Raw genomic sequence first — 18,648 nt, 5'->3', positions numbered from 1 at the left:
ATCATGGAAACTCGTCCCAGTAAACGAATACTTTAATAAAATATTCCCTATTGTACCTTGTTCGGTCTGGCAGGCGAGGGGGTGCGGGTAGCTGCAGTGCATGAGCTGCATGCACTCTGTGTAAAGTCTTGGGAGTCTATTGCTGGCTCTTTATGGCGAAATGTCAATGTTGAAGCATTCACATACTCTGTCCCATCGACTAAAAAAGCGAATCGGCTACGCGAGCCCCCAAACGCGGTTTGAAAAGGGAAATCAATCCTACGTTTTACACCAACGCCTTGAAGTGCTGAAGTCAGCCATGTAGTACGTCTTTTTCTCGTTCCCGCGTTTGTAAAACCATCCCAGTACAACAGAACCAGTTTCTTATTAGCTCTAGCGGTGCCTCTGAAGAAGATCTACATAATTTTGAGAGAAAGTTTGAGAAAAGGCGGTCCTTCAATATGTGTATTGTCGGGGCAGTTTTCAGTTATTGTAGAACTGTTTGAAAGCCCGCAGTAGCCAAGCCCACTAACGAACTTTCCCCCTCCATTGCCCTCATCCGCTATGATATATTCCCGATCCGCTATCCATCGGAAGGAGTTTTATCCCCTTTGTTGGCCTTTCTGTTGCCCGTCACATTTCAGGTACTACTTTTCGATCAGATCATAACGAAGGTACTCTATACGTTGGGGCGGGAATTTTTCTTATCAATTCTAGAGCAACATGACAATCAAGGAGGATGGCAATATTGTTTCCTAGAAACCTGAGTACACAAGAGTGTGCTGGTTCTTGAACGGAGCGATATTTCAGAGTTAACGCAGGGTTCTATCGCCTATTTTCCCTTTCTGAGCGGCTCGAGTCTTGCTGTTTGCTATCAGAAGTCAGGGAGGGCTTTCCTCGTTGACATCAAAAGGGAAGTTCCTTGCGGATATGTCTTGTTCCTCAACCTATGTGAGCCATATTGAAACATGCAGATCTTCCTGGAAGTGCTGACATTTACAGTTCGAAATGGCAGGTGCGTGTGGGACTGAGGACACCGAACCACCAAAAAGAAGAATCACCACAGTGGCTCAGGGACGTCTAGGTTACCAAGGGGAGACTTCTGTTTACTGACAGTTGTTCAAATAATCTATTACGCCATGGGGACATCAAACACAGCCGTGTTACCGCTGCACACGCTGTCATAGTTCTTCGTGACCTGATCCCAGTTGACAACGTTCCAGAAGGCTGAGATGTATTCCGGGCGACGGTTTTGGTACTTGAGGTAGTAGGCATGTTCCCAGACGTCAAGGCCGAGAACGGGGGAGCCAGGCTGGTCGACGACACCAGCCATGAGAGGGTTTTCTTGGTTCTTGGTAGAAGAAATGAAGAGTTTTCCGTCAGCGCCTACGGAAAGCCAGGCCCATCCACTTCCGAAGCGTGCCGCGGCAGCAGAATTGAACTTGGCCTTCATTTCATCGAAGGAACCGAAGTCGGCATTGATTTTATCCTTGATCGATCCCACCGGAGCCGTGTTGCAGGAACCAGGCCTGCCCATGAGAGTCCAGAACATGGCATGGTTGAAATGGCCGCCACCAGAGTTGATGACCGGGGTCTGGATCTCGGCCGGAAGACTGGTGATGTTAGCTTGGATGGCGGGAAGGCTGAGGCCCTTGAGTGCCGATCCACTTGGCCCATCGATAACCTTGTTGATGTTGTTAACATAGGTCTGATGATGCTTGGTGTGGTGAATATTCATCGTCGTAGAATCGACGTACGGTTCGAGAGCGTCATATTGATAAGGAAGATTAGGGAGCGCGAAAGACATGTTGAAGATGTTTTGCCAGAACTCCTGGTGAAAGAACAATTAAGCTGTGTTGGTGACGTTCGGGAATGTGGGGGACTATGATGTCAGGAATCTGAAATCTAGTAGGGGAGGTGCTGTGGTTGAATGCTAAAGGTTCGGTGCCTGGAACCTAGAGCAAGCGGGTGCTTTTGACGATGTGGGAGGGTAATGCTTGAATCGGCTTCGTGGAGGGGGTTGTATCTGCCCTGCTGAAGCAATCCCCATTCCAGAGACAAATATTTAGTTTGTTTTATTCGGGCCAGATCGGAGATCCCCTTTCCTCCAGCTGCTTGCCACATTTAGACGATCTCCACCCGTATCTCTATCGCGGTATCATCCCAATCATATCATGCCATGTGGGGCAACTTGCCCAGATTGCCGTGACAAGAAACTTTATTTATCAGTTAAAAAGGCCTCCTCGCGGCACCCAAGAGTATGATATCTAGAATCACTCGCGTCCAACTGTTATTATTACAGTGAACCATGCCGGATGATACACGTGTGGGGTTATGATAACATGTGCCAGAGGGTGAGCCATAGCACTATATAGAGGGAAGCACTACTAAAGAAGGCACTATTGAGCGACCTCCCCCCTGTACTGTACATGCATCTGTTCCGGAGCGTCACGATCTGAATGGCACTCATAAAACGGAGCAGAGGGCATGAAACCAAACATGCACATGGGAATAATGCAAATGGAAGCTGATGTAATCTTGGGGAAAGTTGCCGAAAGAAATGCAACACAACAATATCGTGCAAAAATTTTGTTCCATCGTAGAAAAAGGAGCGATAGAGTAACAGTATGGTACACAAAAATGTTCAAAGTATCATGCACGCAACAAGGGCTGACTCAAAAAGTAAATGAGTGCGAAAGAACATCTTCGAAAACTGAACAGATAGAACTTCAACGAAGATGCTGAGAACGAGCATGCTGACGCTCGCCTCGCAGTCAGATTTTGGGGACTGTCTTCTATCTGTGGCAGACACGGGTTGGAAAGACGGGAGAGGTTAGTTCAGTAGCCGTGCCTCAGCGGTGCAGTGGCGGGGGGCGCCGAGCGCCAAGGGACGAAGAGGCTGGGTGCAGGGCGGCGGCGGCGCAGTAGCAGCGGGAGCGAGCGAGGCGGTCGAGAGGGGCAGTCGTCCTCGCGTCAGGGAACGAGAAGCGGGCAGCCGGCGAAGTGTTCGGGTACTCAAGTTGTTACCCCCGGGGATCCCTTCTCCCTCGCGCGAGTCCCCCGGTTTTTATGCCCTCGGCCGCCGCTCGGTAATCTCCCGGCGACCGCCGGTAGCAACCCTAAAATTACAGTTTGGTTGGATTAAAATATGTGTGAATTTAGGCGCATTCAACACACCCCCCGTTGCGTGGCGACCAAAGAAAGTGGTCCGGAGCTCGATTCGAACCGTGACCCGCCAGTGTCGGCGTTGTCTGCGACGACCACCCAACAATTCCCCCCTCGGCTTGTTTCCGCATTTAATCTCCGCATCGCAGATCCTTGAGTTATTGCGCTTTGCCGCACCTTGTCCATTTGCCGTAGACGCACACAGTCTCGAGCGCCTATCTTCGTCCAGCGTCCAAACCACCACGCATCTGCCTCCTCACCTGCACATTTCACCTTGCATGTGTGCATTTCACCTTGCACACACGACCCCGCTTTCAGCCGCCGAGACCTGCTGCGCCGCCACTGCTCAAAGCGCTCACGGATTTCCACAGCCGACCTCGCGCCCCGCCGACATCGTTTGTGCGCTCGTTGAGCCGTGGTACGAACGGGCCGGGGTGGTATGAAGCAGCTTCTCTTTAAACGAGCGGGGCGCCTGCGCGTAGTATTGCGTGTGTCGGCCGTTAGAGGTGGAAATGCCAGAGTCGAAATGGACCACGACGTCGACATTATGGAATGGTCAAGTTTTGGAGCAGGGATCGCTGCGCCGGAAGGGGACAGGCTGTCCGGGGTCCTGCGAGGGTGGTGCAATCGGGACAGGAAGGTGTCTTGGACAGCTGAGGCAGTTTCGCGTTGGGGTTTTCTTCGTGTGGATTGGTCCGTAGAGGATGGAGAAGAGGAGAGACCTTACGAAATTAAACGCATCAGCCTTGCGTCCGGGAAGCGCCATGGGTGGAAAGCTGGCCAATATTACGCCTCCAATCTTTCATCTGGAGGCGCTAGTAGCTTTTGGAAGGTCGACTTTTGTATCTTGGAAGCGGAACGCGGTGGGATAATGGACGCACCTGGGAGTCCTATATGCTCTGACGTGGAGCTACGAGAGGGATCAACAGAGAAGGAGCCGATGATGATTTTGCGATGTGGGCCGGAGCAACAGCTGAAAGCTATGTTGCAGCTGAACGAATGGTGCTGCAAGAACATGGACAGGTACAAGAGGCTTGCCTGTCCTGGGCTGAGACCGAGCTCCACACGCGCTTCCTCCTTTTCCATACCCTCCGTCGACGTGGCTTGTTATTCTCCCACGGGGAGCTGCTTGCGAGCGGGAATTGGTAATGCGTTGTCTGCTCTAGACGGGCCTCTTGCAGCTAAGGAGGTCTTGTCCAAGGGACCCGTGCCATGTGACAGCCTTGCGATGGCGGGTACTTGGATTGAGAAGGTGATGGGGCGGTATGCACTTCACAATACTAAGAGTGCCGCTGGACATGTTCCAGATGCCGCCTGGCTCTTTCGGCAGAAGAGTGGAGTGTTCTTAGCGAGCATCAAAGCGGTAGATGCATATGGGGAGATGGTCAACCATGTTGTGGTTGTCGATGTGGAGAGAAAGGTAGTTTTAGACTGCGCAGAGACGAAGGGATTGATGATGCGAGATAGGGTCTTCAGTATTTGCATTGGAGATGGAGTTACATTCGCAGGATTTGCAGAATTGAAGCGTGTGTCACGCCAGGAGGTAGGAAAAAGAAGAGGCCATCGAGGAAGATGTCCAAAGAGAAACAGAAGCTGGTGAGGGAAAAGAAGCGTGCTGAGAAACATGAGGAGGTTGCTGGCCAGCGTAGGAAGACGAGGAGAGTTGTCATAGACGAAGAGGAGGAGTAAAAGGGGGCTTTAGTGATCAAAGCGAACTTGTCTCCGTTCGTCTCCATGCTTCGTCCGTTGGGCCCCTTGCACGATGGAAGCACTAAGGATTCCAGACACCAGTACTTCATTTAGTGTCTTGTACATGACAATGTTTCTCTTCGTAAGGGCGTCTGCGAGGTTTTGCTTGCCAGGGATCCATTGCATTACTGAGATTTCTCCAGTTTCATAGGAGTCCCTCATACTGCACACGGTTGGACGGAGGCGATAATCTTGTCCTTCATGCAGCATCGTTACTGTTGAGTACAAGCCATGAGAATCTACGGTAAGTACGTAGGGAAGGCATGTTTCTGACTGATGTAGAACTTGAAGCTGCTCTGCCATGAGCGATCCGCGATCTGATGAAGTGGCAGCTGCAAGAATCTCTGCAACGATGGATGAGAATGAGACTCGATTCTGCTTACAGCTAAGCCAGTCAAGAACGTGATAGATACCGGCACCCCCCGCAGGCAGGAAAACTCCAGAAAGGTAGCCTGTCTGCCCGTACGCAGTCTTTCCTTGACTGGCGTCGTAGAACCCCAGATAAGATGGATTTTCCAGGTTGCCGGAGGAGCGGTACTGGAGCCGGGGAGTAAGGTTCTTAATTTCACTGAGGGCCTTGTTAGCAGTATCTAAGTCAGCAACGGTAAGGCGTCCGACCATCTGTTGGAGGTGACTTGCGGCAAATGCAGCTTGAGGCAAGATGCCATGCCCAAGGTAGTTCAACGAACCGGTAAGGCCGAGGAACGAAGTAACCTCAGCCTTGGTGCATCGCTGCTCCCGCTGCTTGCGGCAGTGACGAGAGAGTTCGAGAGGGATAATGCCACTCATGTACTCTTGCATGTCAACGTGAACAGTGAAGTCGGGGTCCTGGTGGATGCGTAAGCGGTTGAAAATCAAGTCGCGGTTTATGATGAAGCGCCCGACTTCAAATCGGTTAGAGATGTCTCTGTGGAACGTTTCGATTGCAGAGCAAGTCCCTGCGATCAAGAAGTCATCCACGACTTTTGCAATTGCCAAGAGCAAGTGTCCCTGTGGATCTCGCAGCACGAAGAGCTGTTGGAGACCATACACTTCTACGATGCCCTGCTGCGTCATCCATTCCTCAACGACTGGCTGCCAGAGACGGCCCCATTCAACCAGACCGTAGGCCGGCTTCAACAGTTTCCAGACCATGCGGGAATGCGAAGCCCAGACCTTAGGTGGACGCATGTAGATGTCCCGCGGAAGCTCACCACCTTGCAGGTAGGCGCCTTTGATGTCGATAGATGCCAGAACAAGACCAAGGGTGGCAGCTACGGACAGGACGATGCGGATGATTGGAAATTGTGCGATAGCCGAATCGGATCGGATCGAGTCCTTCTCTTTATCCCGATTTCCGTGTGGAACAAGGCGACACTTCAGCTTGAACTTGTCCTCTTCACCATCGTGCTTGACCTGGAAGAAGTAGGTGGGACGATATGACGTTGGATGAAGGTGGAAGAGATCGAATGTCAATTTCCTTGACGCTTTCCTTATATACAGCTCTTTCTTTGTCCATAGACTTCTCTAGGACCCACTTTGGAACAAACTGGAGAGAAGACTCGGAAGCGGTTTTGTCTCCTATAACCCGTTTTATTTCTTTCAGAATCATTTGCTCTGATGACTCCAAGGCATGCGGAAGATTAGGAGGGGCTACGACAGGAACAGAACCAATGTCCTTGTCTGGGCGAGGGTCGCGACGACTTGCGTTGAGGTCATTTCTTGCTCTGGAACTGGAGTTGGAGAGAAGCGAAATCAGCTTACTGCCGATATCTACGTGTGGCAGATCCGCCCGCTTTGGTCTGTCGCCGGAGAGCAGAGCCGATGTGGATGGATGTTGCACCCAAAGGGAAGGCTCTCGATCAAAGATAGCCGCGACATCTCCTGTCGATGCCAAAGTATCACTGGGAAGGTTTTCATGTGAACTGCAATCTTCATTGTCACCTACCGGTGGGGGACTAGCGTCCGGGATCTTTGTAGCGGCGGTCATGTCCGAGGAAGGGCCTTTTTGAACATGCTGACTCGGAAAGAAGTCGACAGTGTCGAGTTCTGGGAATATTGACGGCAGACGTTCACCGTGGATCCAGTCATCTTCCAAATCATCTTCGTCCAGAATAGAATACGACCTTGGGAATACGAAGTTGATCTCATCTATTTCTCGGAGTAGGGAAGAATGTGGAGCGAGGCGCACATCTTCGAGGGCAGCCCTAATTGGCTTACCTTGACGCTTTTCAGATGAGGAGATAACGATGATGTGATCCTCAACGCCGCGTACGTGTCCGAGCTCCCAAGTCCCGAACTTGGGTCCACGTCTGAAGTAATACACACGGTCTTCCCTTGAAAGTTTCCGCGGTCTGACCGTGACTGGCCTTCTGCCTTTGTCAAGAGACTTGATTGCACGTCTTGCTTGCTGTTATTGATGAGCAGTCGTGATAAGGTGGGATAAAGGAGTTTGTGGGAGTCCAGAGATGGAAGGGGTATATCCCCTCGCCATCTCGAAGCTGCTCATCTTCTTGGAGCCGTACAGTATATTGCTCATATACGTGGCCCGGGATACAATTTCAGCTTCTTCAAAGGTGGAATTTCGCACCCATTCAAAGTGCTGCGCGTCCTTGAGAATTCTCTGGGCAAGGAGGCGGACAACAGCGTTTTTGTGTTCCACCACACCGAGCTTATTATGCCGACGAGCGGGTCGCGCTTCGAACTTCATGCCGAAATAGCTCAAGGCTTGGGCAAAGATACGATTGAAGAACTCCATGTCTCCAGAGACTGTTCCGGGTGCTCCGTGTATGTTGATCCAATTCAACCCCGACGCCTTTGAAGAGATACCCATCTCTCGGGATGGAACTATCACTGCTACTGAGAAGGCGGTGTGAGTGTCAACTATATGAATGATGGGATGTGCTGTCAACTCCATGATGAAGAAGAAGTCGACTTGGACATGCCTATTGAACGTAGAGAGGACTTTGTTCATAGAAATCTTTTTGGATTGCAAAGGTCTCCCAGTCGACTTGCATGATGTGCACTTATCGAAGGTGGAGCGGAGGGCTTGACGCAATACTTCAGTGAGGACACCCCCACGTTGACACAGCGTGATCATGTCGTCAACATGGAGATGTGTGTATGAGTGAAGCTTGTTTGCGAATCTGCGAGCAATTTTTCCGTTGTTGAACTTGCGGCTGTAGTCACCCTCGCGCCTTTGGAACGCTACCAATGCTTTCTGGCTCGAGAAGAACGTCTTAAAAGCACAGAGCTTGGACGGCACAACCATCAGGTATGTACGGACAGCACCAGAATCATGCCTAGACGTGGGGTCGGAGTAGGTCTCAAAACTAAGTTGATGTTGAGAGATACCTCTTGTGCCCTTCGGAACCACAAGGAGATTTTCCGGACCCAAGAGGTACGATTGATGGCATATTTCATTGCCAAGGAGCAAGAAGCCATCTCCTTTGGTCATGTAGAAAGGAATATGGACCTGAAGGCCCGTCATATCGGCAATAGGTAGATCCCAAATTCCCACGACAGGTTGTGCTTCACTGCACTCCTTTCCGTATCCATGAATGAAGGGCTCGCAGTCGAGCTCACGGATCTTGAACGGTATGCCCAAAGAATTGCACAGTGCAGTTGCGGATATGATTCCGCCGACGCTACGGGGACAACCAGGATCAACGATGGAATTGGGATCCCTTTGCCCGATCATAACATCAGAGCTTGCTCCAGGCGCAGCCACTAGGCTTGACTGCCTGAGCCGGGACCGGTGCGCTTGCGAAAAAACTTTCCTTGCGGATTATTAGTCTTTGATGAAGGTCCGCCAGCTCGATCGTTTTCACGGCGTTTCTTTCGAAGTGTAGTCAGATAGCTTGGATTAGGACACGCTTCTTCACCTCGCAAATGACCTGGACTTCCACAATCAAAACAACTTTCCGCCTCTTGGTCACGGGGATTGCGATCTTTCCTTTTTCCAAGTGTTCTCGACTGATGTCTCTTGTTGAGGTTCTGGGAAGAGTTAGCAGCAGAATCCCCCTGATTTTTGGCACTTGGCAGATTGTAAGATGCCAAGAGAGTGTTAACCTTACGATCAACCATGGCGTTGATCTCTCTAGCTGAATACTTGCCTTCAATATTGGAGTTGGCGGGTTGCGTGAGTGTACGTAAAACCTGCACAGCGTCATCCAAATTAAGAGTAATGAGACCCTGATCCGAGATGAAGGTACTGGCCACGGGCGTGGGTTGATTGCCAACGCTGGTGGGGTGCTTAAGGCCTTCTGCAACGGGAACGAGCTGCTTGATAGAGTCAATGCACTTTGATCTGAAAGTTTCCATGTACTTGTGCCGTTCTTCGGTATCTCTTGGTACATTTCTGTCCTTTTCCAAATCAGAGAGCTTGTGGACGACGTGGAACAGCTTTTCAAGCTCTTTCTTGGGAATTTGGGCAGTATCATCGTCTTCTTTTTTCTCTGCTCTCGCCTCTGCATGGGTGATGAGGGCAGAGGTGGCATTGACAAGGGTCCCCTCATCTAAGTTAGCATTGTTGAGGAGGGTGACCGCGAGTACTTCTCCTATCTGAGAGGAAGAGGAAGAGTTGGTATGCAGCAAGTGAGTTGCCGCCGAAACTCGGAAGCGTGACACAAAGACCCGGAGATCTTCATTACGACTTCGACGACAGGACGTTACCTTATGGAAAGAGTTGATTAGTCTTGAAACCATGGCAATGGGAGGATATACGGCGATGGTCTTTACAATATCCCTCACCGCTTCCACCGTATCGTCCACTTGGAGGTAATTAATGGCTCGCTTAGATTGAGCCTCATCCACCATGGCCTGTTGATCAGGTGGAAGACCGCGCTCGTAGGGAGTGCGTCCGAGAATCTTAAACATTGTTTGAAAGTGGCGATCAGATCCATTGTCGTGGGCGGCTTTGACAACATCGACCCATCGACCAATCTTACGGCGCCAATCTTGCATATCGCCATCTGGTGAAAAGTAAGGACGATCCGAAAGAGAGGATGTCTCCTTTTTCAGCTTACCTCCTGGGCCCATAACTGTGGCAGACACGGGTTGGAAAGACGGGAGAGGTTAGTTCGGTAGCCGTGCCTCAGCGGTGCAGTGGCGGGGGGAGCCGAGCGCCAAGGGACGAATAGGCTGGGTGCAGGGCGGCGGCGGCGCAGTAGCAGCGGGAGCGAGCGAGGCGGTCGAGAGGGGCAGTCGTCCTCGCGTCAGGGAACGAGAAGCGGGCAGCCGGCGAAGTGTTCGGGTACTCAAGTTGTTACCCCCGGGGATCCCTTCTCCCTCGCGCGAGTCCCCCGGTTTTTATGCCCTCGGCCGCCGCTCGGTAATCTCCCGACGACCGCCGGCAGCAACCCTAAAATTACAGTTTGGTTGGATTAAAATATGTGTGAATTTAGGCGCATCCAACACTATCACTTCGTCGATTACAGATTTCGACACTGTCTCCGAACAAGTTGTCAATTGCAGATTTCGGGACTGTCTTCGTCAAGCTAGACGACAGTACCCTTCGAAGAGTATCTAAATTTATAGGGTGTTCAATGCGCACGAGACGTGCGCTCGCTTGCAGCGAACGCTGTACGTTTCGAACTTCCGATCCGGCGAGGGAGACTCTGCCCCATCGCCGACAGAGAATAAACTCGTTTAGTTTGTTGCTCTTGTTCTTTCCCGCTTTCTTTCAAGAACTATCTGACGACCAGAAACGTGTTTCTCCGAAAGCCAAGTACAGTGATGGAGCAGAGAAGATCTTGGGAAACTCAAAGCAGTGACAATGAAGATGATGTTTATGAAGCATCATGAAAGGAAACGATAGGATATTTCGAAGCATACGCCATGTATATGCGGAGATGCGCTCTTCGATCTGATCAACATCAGATTTGAAGACTGATGGAAAAGTATCCATTAACGCTGGCCCCCCGGCTGCAGCAGAGTGTCTTTCTCCTCATTTCATTCATTTTCTGATATAGGCGTATCTTCTCCATGCATGTGCGAGGTTGAATCTACCTCTCACTTTAAAAGAAAAAACAGAATGGGAACTTTTTGTTAGCAATAACAATGGTGCCAAGAAACTCACCGCATAGAGAAAAGAAGAGGCTTCACCTACCCCTACAGACAAAAGATATGGTAACTCACCCAATTTCCAGAGTCGGATATCAATTCGATAAGGTTAAGAGCGGAACAATTTCCAATTCGGTCATAAAAATTGATGTTTGCGCCACAATGCAATACTCGATTGCTTCCATAAGGACTTCTCTTATATTTTGCTCTTCTCTTTCCATCCATGATGGCCTGAAACGCTCTTTTTGAAACTCCAACGCCAGGAAAGCTAAGATCCACTCGCATAACAGATATTCGCACTTGAAACATGATGAGCAAGTCGTCTTCGGAGCGACCTTCATGCAACGTCGAGAAAACCCTCACTGTGGTGATCATATTCCGCAATCTCTTGGTCGCAAGATGCACTGATGGAGGAGGGGAACCAGCGCAGGAATCACATGAGCGCTGCAGCTGGGCACTTCGTGTACGGGCTAGGACGACGGGCGGGGCAGGCATACAGAAGTTTGTAGAGAATGGCGCTCGCTCTGACTTAATCGGACCTACGAATAGTACCAGAGAACCAGAGTATAAAGAGGGGTCTTTGTACAGAGGAACTAGATCGGTGGTCACCGCGGACTCGGTGAGAAGCGTAGGCCGGTTTGACACGCGCTGTGGGGCGTCAAGATCAATACGAAGTCCTCAACTCGCACAATCCCGGACCTGTGTGAGTGTGCGGGCAGTTCTGCTGACTCTTCCGGCAACAAGAGCAGAAAAGAAGGGAGTATCACATCTCAGAGAAACGGGAAGAACAATAGCGCGCATGGCAGTTTACAATAGTGAGCTGGTTTGTGCAGACAAATAGGGTATGCAAATCCTGCAATTGCGCGTCTGGTAGGGTAGTTGTGTATCTAACCTGAAAGCTGTCCGTGCCTGCAATAGCTTCGCATATTGACGTTAAAGACTACTTGTTTAGCTCCGAACCGGAAGATGTAAATACTTGTAATATGGCCAACCAACGTCCATCAAGGGGACTCTCTAGTTGTTTGGATGTGTCTGGTATCCTTTGTGGTTATGATTTGAGCAAGTTGGGAAAGCATGTGGCATCTTTGTGCATAACTCGGTTTGCGACAAAAATATAAAATAGGCACTTGTTAAATAGATGTATTCGGTACTTTAAGGTTCAGATGTATGGATCCTATTCCCTGTCCGACATCTACATCATGTTTCGTTCACACTGAGGCCCATAGGCCCAATCTTGTAGATAATTGCATACCCGGGTTGTGAATAAACGGGATTATCGAATGGAGAGTTGGGCTCGCCGAGTCGGAACCCATATACTGTATGCATGCAGGTCATCTATGAGGCATTGTTCAATTCTGCCACAGTTTCAAGTGCAACTTGAGCAAACCCTGTTTTCGATGCCCCGCACTCTGAAGCCAATTCTTGGGAGAGAGGCTCTACGGTAAGACTCCACACTCCTGCCCTGTTTCCATTACAGCACCTGGTCCTCTTTTGTCCAAGCCCCTTGGCCGCTCTGAATTTCTACGGTAATTGAATATAGACTGGACAATGCACACGGCAACATGTGGGACATAATGTCTGGCAGTCAGTGTAGAAAAAGGCGTCGGGCAAGCGAGTAAATTTAGGTGGCTTGGTGAATGCGTCCCCCGGATACGTGTGCGAGCAATAAGGTACAGGGGGGTACTCGATTTAGTGCCTCTATGTATAGTGTATGTCCCGGTTTAGTGCTACTCTAACGGCTCTACACCAAAAGCCATCCAGCGGGCTACAGGGCACCACTCTGCTTGGTACTAAGATATGAAAAGTGGTAGATTTTCTGTGTCCGTTACAGTTCCGATAGGCACAAATGCGTTGCTCGCACTCCAACTTTGAGCCGTTGAACAACTATTATGGCTCTATAGCACTGTGTTTTTTGCAGCCCACAACGATTTGTTGTTCAGGCACGATTGCTGCCCAACACGTTTCTCCTTTATTGTATAGCCTCGTTCTAAATATCTCTAACCTTAGTAAACATCCGGAGCTTCAAACCCAACATCCAAGGCTGTGTTAGTGAAACATCATGTCTTCCAACGACCGAGTTCTCTCCCAATGGAAAGAAATAATTGCAATGGACAAGACGCAATTGGAAAATATCATGCCTGTGTGGAATGCAAAGAAAATATGCACGCATGGTGCGGCTTCCCAGCCGGGGAAAACGAGGTGAATTCAGGAAGGGTTTGCTCTAGCTGCAAATCCAAAAGTTCACCCATTGCCCTGTCAGACCGTACTGGTCCCGGCCTACCATCAAGGGTCTCTTCCCCTACGAACAACACACAAAAGAAAAGATCTCTACAAGCTCTTCTTGCTCAAACTTCCAAAACTCCAACCCAAAAACGCGCAGGTAAACGAACGCGTTTAGACACCTCCACTAAGATTGAGATTGCAGGCCTCATAAAAAAGGGAGTGTCGCGTGTTGCAATAATGAAAACTTATAGCATCAGCCGTCGTCTGTGCACAAAAATTAAGGCGGAAGAGCGCAAACTGATCTCAATGCAGAATTTAAGCGGTGGTTCTAAAAAGTCAATGAAAGGCCCACAGTTCTCGCAAATAGAACGTTGGCTTTTGTCGTTTACTTCTGCTGCTCGAACTGCAGGTTTATCAATAACCAGAGAAGTAATTCATGTACGTTCTCTTTCAATTCGGGACAAGCTAAAAGAAGACATACAGGATGAGATCAAGAGAAAAAGACTAGAATCTTTTTCGGCATCGCACCACTGGGTTCAAAATTTTGTCAAAAGGAACGATTTGCGTAGTGTGACTCTGCATGGAGAAGTTGGAAGTGTCGATCAATCGGCAATAAAAAAGGGAATTGCTGAGATGAAAAGTGTTCTACTTGCATTTGATTTGGACGCAATCTGTAATATGGATGAAACCGGTCTCTTTTACAGATTGCTTCCACGTAATTCATACGTTTTTAAGGACGAGAATTCTACAGTACGCGGAAAAAAGGAGATGAAGGCAAAGGATAGAATCACCATGATGTTTTGCACAAATGCCACTGGCACGCATGCGCTTCCCATCTCTTTGATAGGAAGTGCTAAACATCCAAGGGCGTTTGGCATCCGTAGTTGTCCCTTACAATACTTCTCTCAAAAAAGGCCTGGAACGACGGGTTGACTTGTCATAAGTGGTTTCATCAGCTTTTTCTACCACAAGTAAGAAATAAGACAACAAAGAAGGTGGCACTGATTATGGATAATGCTAGCTCGCATGGATCTTTTTTACAGGACCCAAGAGGTCAGGTGAGAGTTGTGTTCTTACCACCTAACTGTACTTCTGTCCACCAACCAATGGACTGCGGCGTTATTGCGTCAGTTAAGATTCGCTATCTGTATGGAATGCTCAAGAAAATTGTGGATTTATTAGAAGTGAGAGCTGATATGCGACAGGCCTTTAAAAGTTGGAAGAATGGAACTAAAGGAGTTATGGAGGGCTACTCTCCTCATATTCTTGATGCAGCTGAAACGCGTAATGATATATGGGCCAGTACCGATGTTGATTCTTTGGCTAGATGTTGGGTGAAAGCGGCGGTACTTGCTCCACCACAGCAAGCTGAGCTTCGAAACTTGGTCACAAAAGACAAGAACGTGTTCCCGAAGGACGCCATGGAATCTGTTTTAAAAGATATGTCGGGCCTATCTCTCCAGGCAAAAAATGCAAATGTGAGCAATGTTATTGACCAAAGGGATGCCGCTGATATTGCTACATTAAATGAAAGTAATTTTAATGGTTGGGTTATGGTAGAGGATTCAAGTGAAGTCAGAGAGGCCATGGAAACAGAAGCTCTAGAAGAGGTGGAGAGAATTATGGGGGAAATGGATGGGTCTAGGTGTGTTTGATCTGGGCGAACTGAAGCTGAGCATACAGATACAGTGATGGAGGAGATTTCTAATGCTAGTCAGGCTCGTTCTCTCTATTTGATCGAAGCAGCGAATGAGTTCTCAAAATTAGAGGCGGCAGCAGTAGCGAGAGAGCTACCTGATGCGTCTTCACATTTGCGCAAGGCTAGACGCATCATATTTGAGGCTCTCAAGCCACAGAAGAAGCAGAAACAGACGACCTTGACGGGTTTCCTTAGTTAAATACTATATTCAAGTCTTCTTGTTAAGTTACCGTTCTTGTGCCAAACCCGATTTAGTGCCTATTTTATCACGCTACACGGGGTAGCACTAAATAGGGTACCCCCCTGTATAGTACAGCACGCTTGTACAATATATATATTAGTGTGCAGTAGGAGAAAGCAAGCGGCTGTAGAAAAGGGATAAAAGCAAAAGGAAATCGCGGAGAATAGGGGATGGAGGGGCGTGTCCGAATAGAAGAGCTCAATCATTTGATAGCACGGTTCTCAATGAAATGAAATGATTTATTTAGAGACGCCTCGGTGTCCTAAGTTCCAAGCCTTTGTGGACCCGCAAAGGAGTAAATTTACGTCTTCACACTAAAATGACAATCAACGTGAACACTAACGTTCACGTTGATTGTCCTATCGGAAATACTGTAGGTGCCCATGACGGCACGGTACAGCAGGGCTTGCCCTGACTCTAATTGAAGTGGGAGCCGTCAGTCACATTGCGATAGAGAAATGCAGCGCAACCCGAGCATATGCGACACGGCCGCAACGAGGGGTAGAAACGGGGCTACCGCCTCAAAAACGGGGCATGTTAAGACACACCCTCAGGGTACACGCCCTCAGGGCGTGTCTTAACAGGCTGGTTTTTAGTTTCTCGCGGTTTCCATCGCCCCTGCACGTGCTGCGGTTCCGCGCAGCCTCGCCCTGAGCCCTCTCCCAACAGAGGAATTCACTCGCGTCTCGTTTCTGGCGCCTTGCACACGGCTGGGCGAAAACGCGCGCCGTTTGCGCAGCGCGTGTTGCGCAATGCTCCTTCGAAAGCGGCGCTAGCGGGGCGCGCCGGCCCGCGTCTTGCGCCAGCGGGCCGGCACGGGCGGGGGATATTCCCTGAGGCGGCGGATCGCCCCACCACCGCGGCCAATGGGGCGTGCGCCTCCCAACCGGCGCGCCGCGCGCGCCGCCTGCGCCCCCCCGCCCGCCGCTCCGTGGAACGTGCTCCTGCTGTCGCGGACACCTCCCACATTCACACATCGCCCGCTCCTGCAACGTGCCACGCCGATGGGCTACAGGCGCGCACACGCGTGCCGCCCATCGTTTGCCGTCGCCATTGCTGCCCTTATGGGAGATGCCTTCTTGTCCGCTTCGCTTCGCATCAATCCCGTCCTCAACTCCACGGCATCAACTTCCCGTCTTAAACTTTCCCTCACCAGCCTCCCACTACCCAGACCCCCTCCCACCTGCTAGCGCCCACCCACATTCCCCACCAAATCCGCGCACCACCAACCCCGCTGCGCCAACACCCACTCCCCCCGCGCACCGCGATGCCATCCCCCAAGCGAGCCCGCGGCGCGCCCCTGCGCACGCGCCAGGCCGTCTTCGTGACGTGGCTGCGAACCTCTCCGCACGTGTCGAGCTACGCGGAGGACGCGGAGAAGGGTCTGTCGCGCTCCACGCGTACGAACACGCTGGCGAACCGGACCAACCTGCGGCCGAGCGCCGACCCGAGCCAGACTGCCACGCGCCTGGAGGCCAAGCAGCGGAAGGCCGACGCGGCGCGTGAGCCGCGCTCGTCGTCGACCGTCGCGTCCTCCATGTCCGACGCCGACGCGCGCGCGTACGGCCGCAGCGTCTCGTTCGCCAGGCACGCGCGCGTGTACAAGGACGGCGCGGGCGCCGCGCCAGAGAAGGAGGCCGTCAGGGAGAAGCCGCGGAAGACCGCGACGGAGACGAGCCGGAAGAAGGCAGCGATGTACCCCAACCCGTACATGCCGGTCACGGCTGGTGGTCAGTGGCTGCTGGGAAAGAGCTCGTCGGCGCATGTGCCGGCGCACTGAGCGCCCTCTGTAAAGTGTGTGCTTGCATGTTTATACGTGTGCACCCTGCGGCCTTGTCGTCAAACCGCACGCCCTGTTTCTTCTACGCACCCTTCGTCGTCCGGGGGTGCATGCACCCGCCGCGTCTACAGCCGGTTGCGCCACCAGTACCGTATTACTACCGCGGACGTGACGACCGCCGCAAGGCATGTGACGGTTTGCACGACCGTGCGCGCCTTCTGCAGCGCCTCCTCGCGCCGCCGCTGCTTCTCCTCGGGGGACATGGCCGCTTTTAACCGCTCCTTCTTTTGCTTGGCGGCGAGCGCTACTCGCTCTTCCACTTGCGCCTTGGACAGCAACGGCGGCTTGAGGGAGGGGTTGAGCGCTGTTGCCTCGCGCCACCAGCGCAATGCCGCAATCGGGTCCATGTCGCATCCGGTCCCGTTCATCGCCATCACGCCGAGGTTGAACATCGCCGCCGAGTTCCCGAGAGTCGCCGCCAACCGCCACCAGTGCACCGCCTCCGCCGCGTCCGCCTCGATGCCTGCCGCTCCGTGTGTGTAGATTATCCCGAGTTGGAACGCCGCCGACGAATCGAGCGCCCCGTTTTGCAGCCCGTGCTTGTATAGTCGTGCTGCCTCCGCTTCGTTCTTTGCTACCCCCACCCCGTGATTGTAAAACGTCCCCAGTTGTACTGCCGCCTCTGCTGACCCCGGCCCTCCCTTTTCGAACTGCTCCTGGCATTGCTCTACTAGTTTAACGATGTCAGCCTCCGTCAGCAATCGCTTTGGCGCTTGCCGCCCCACGTCTGATGGCTGCGCGACGGGGCCCGTGGACGACCCCGAACCCTCGCCTTCCGAGTCGCTGCCCGCTACAGAGTCAATCACGTCGCTCACTACGCCAGCAACAGCTTCCTCCAATGTTTCATCCTCACTTGTCTCCTCACTGTCCGTGTCCACGCACTTGTCACTTCCCTTTACCCCATTTGCAGCGCGCTCGCCACGCAGGCCTGCGCTTGCTGCAACTGTCACATCCACCTCCTCGTCAGCCTGTTCCTCCGCGGCGTCCGCATCGTCCGCCTTCACCTCCGCCGCGCCACCCGTCGAAGCGCGCGCCGTAGCGTCAACAACGGTATACAGCGCGGGGTCATCGCTCATAAACAGCCTAGCCCACCACTGCTCGCGCACCTTCTCGAGCTCGAACGTGAGCTGCCTGCCCTCCTTCGCGTCCTGCAGCATCCACGCGCAGGCGGCCGTCTCGACTGGCGCGACGAGCGGCTCCTGAATATCCACGACGGGCTGATCCGCGCCCGGGCCACGCACGACGACGTGCACGGCGCCCGTCAAGAAGCGGACGGCGACGTGCTGCTTGCGCACCCACGCGGGCACGGGAACGTTGACGGTGACGGCGTCCATGGTCTGGGCCCAAGTGAAAGGGAGGCGGCCGACGTGGCGCGGGCGGTGGTCGCCGAGGGGCACGCCCTGCGGCGGGCGGGGAGCGGCCTCCTTCTTCAGGGGAGCTTCCGGTGCGGCGGGCGGTGGCGGCGCGCCGTTGCTCGCGGCGTCCAGCGCGGACGCGTCGCGCACGCGCGACACCAGGCTGTTGATCAGGCCCTGGACCTTGCGCTTCTCGCGCTGCAGCGAGGCGGAGAAGACGGCGTTGTGGATGAGGTCGTTGACCACGGACTGGACCACGGCGTTGAGCTCGGGGTCGGGCGGCGCGGGCGCGGGCGTGGGCGCGGGCGTTGGCGTGGGTGCGGGCGCGGGTGCGGGCGCGGGCGTGGGCGCGGGC

General features: G+C 52.3%; 3 protein-coding genes; all 3 read right to left on the bottom strand.

Annotated features, from left to right (window-relative positions):
* Window positions 1-954: 954 nt before the first annotated feature.
* CHC_T00003067001 (hypothetical protein) lies at window positions 955-1,878 on the bottom strand. XM_005714892.1 is given in 3 exon segments: window positions 955-1,111; window positions 1,112-1,786; window positions 1,787-1,878. 1 exon segment carries the CDS (start codon window positions 1,784-1,786, stop codon window positions 1,112-1,114), a length of 675 nt encoding a protein of 224 aa, XP_005714949.1. The 5' UTR covers window positions 1,787-1,878; the 3' UTR covers window positions 955-1,111.
* Window positions 1,879-1,884: 6 nt separating this feature from the next.
* CHC_T00003066001 (hypothetical protein) lies at window positions 1,885-2,103 on the bottom strand. The gene has a single exon (XM_005714891.1). It carries the CDS (start codon window positions 2,101-2,103, stop codon window positions 1,885-1,887), a length of 219 nt encoding a protein of 72 aa, XP_005714948.1.
* A 14,785-nt stretch (window positions 2,104-16,888) lies between these two features.
* CHC_T00003065001 (hypothetical protein) lies at window positions 16,889-17,601 on the bottom strand. XM_005714890.1 is given in 2 exon segments: window positions 16,889-16,908; window positions 16,909-17,601. The coding sequence occupies 1 exon segment, from the start codon at window positions 17,599-17,601 to the stop codon at window positions 16,909-16,911; it is 693 nt and encodes a 230-aa protein (XP_005714947.1). The 3' UTR covers window positions 16,889-16,908.
* Between the last annotated feature and the right edge of the window lie 1,047 nt (window positions 17,602-18,648).

Source organism: Chondrus crispus, genomic scaffold, assembly GCF_000350225.1.
Source record: "Chondrus crispus Stackhouse genomic scaffold, scaffold_17, whole genome shotgun sequence".
In the NCBI taxonomy this organism is placed as follows: Eukaryota; Rhodophyta; class Florideophyceae; order Gigartinales; family Gigartinaceae; genus Chondrus; species Chondrus crispus.
Note: the sequence above shows the minus strand (reverse complement) of the source record. Positions and strands in the feature narration are given on the sequence as shown.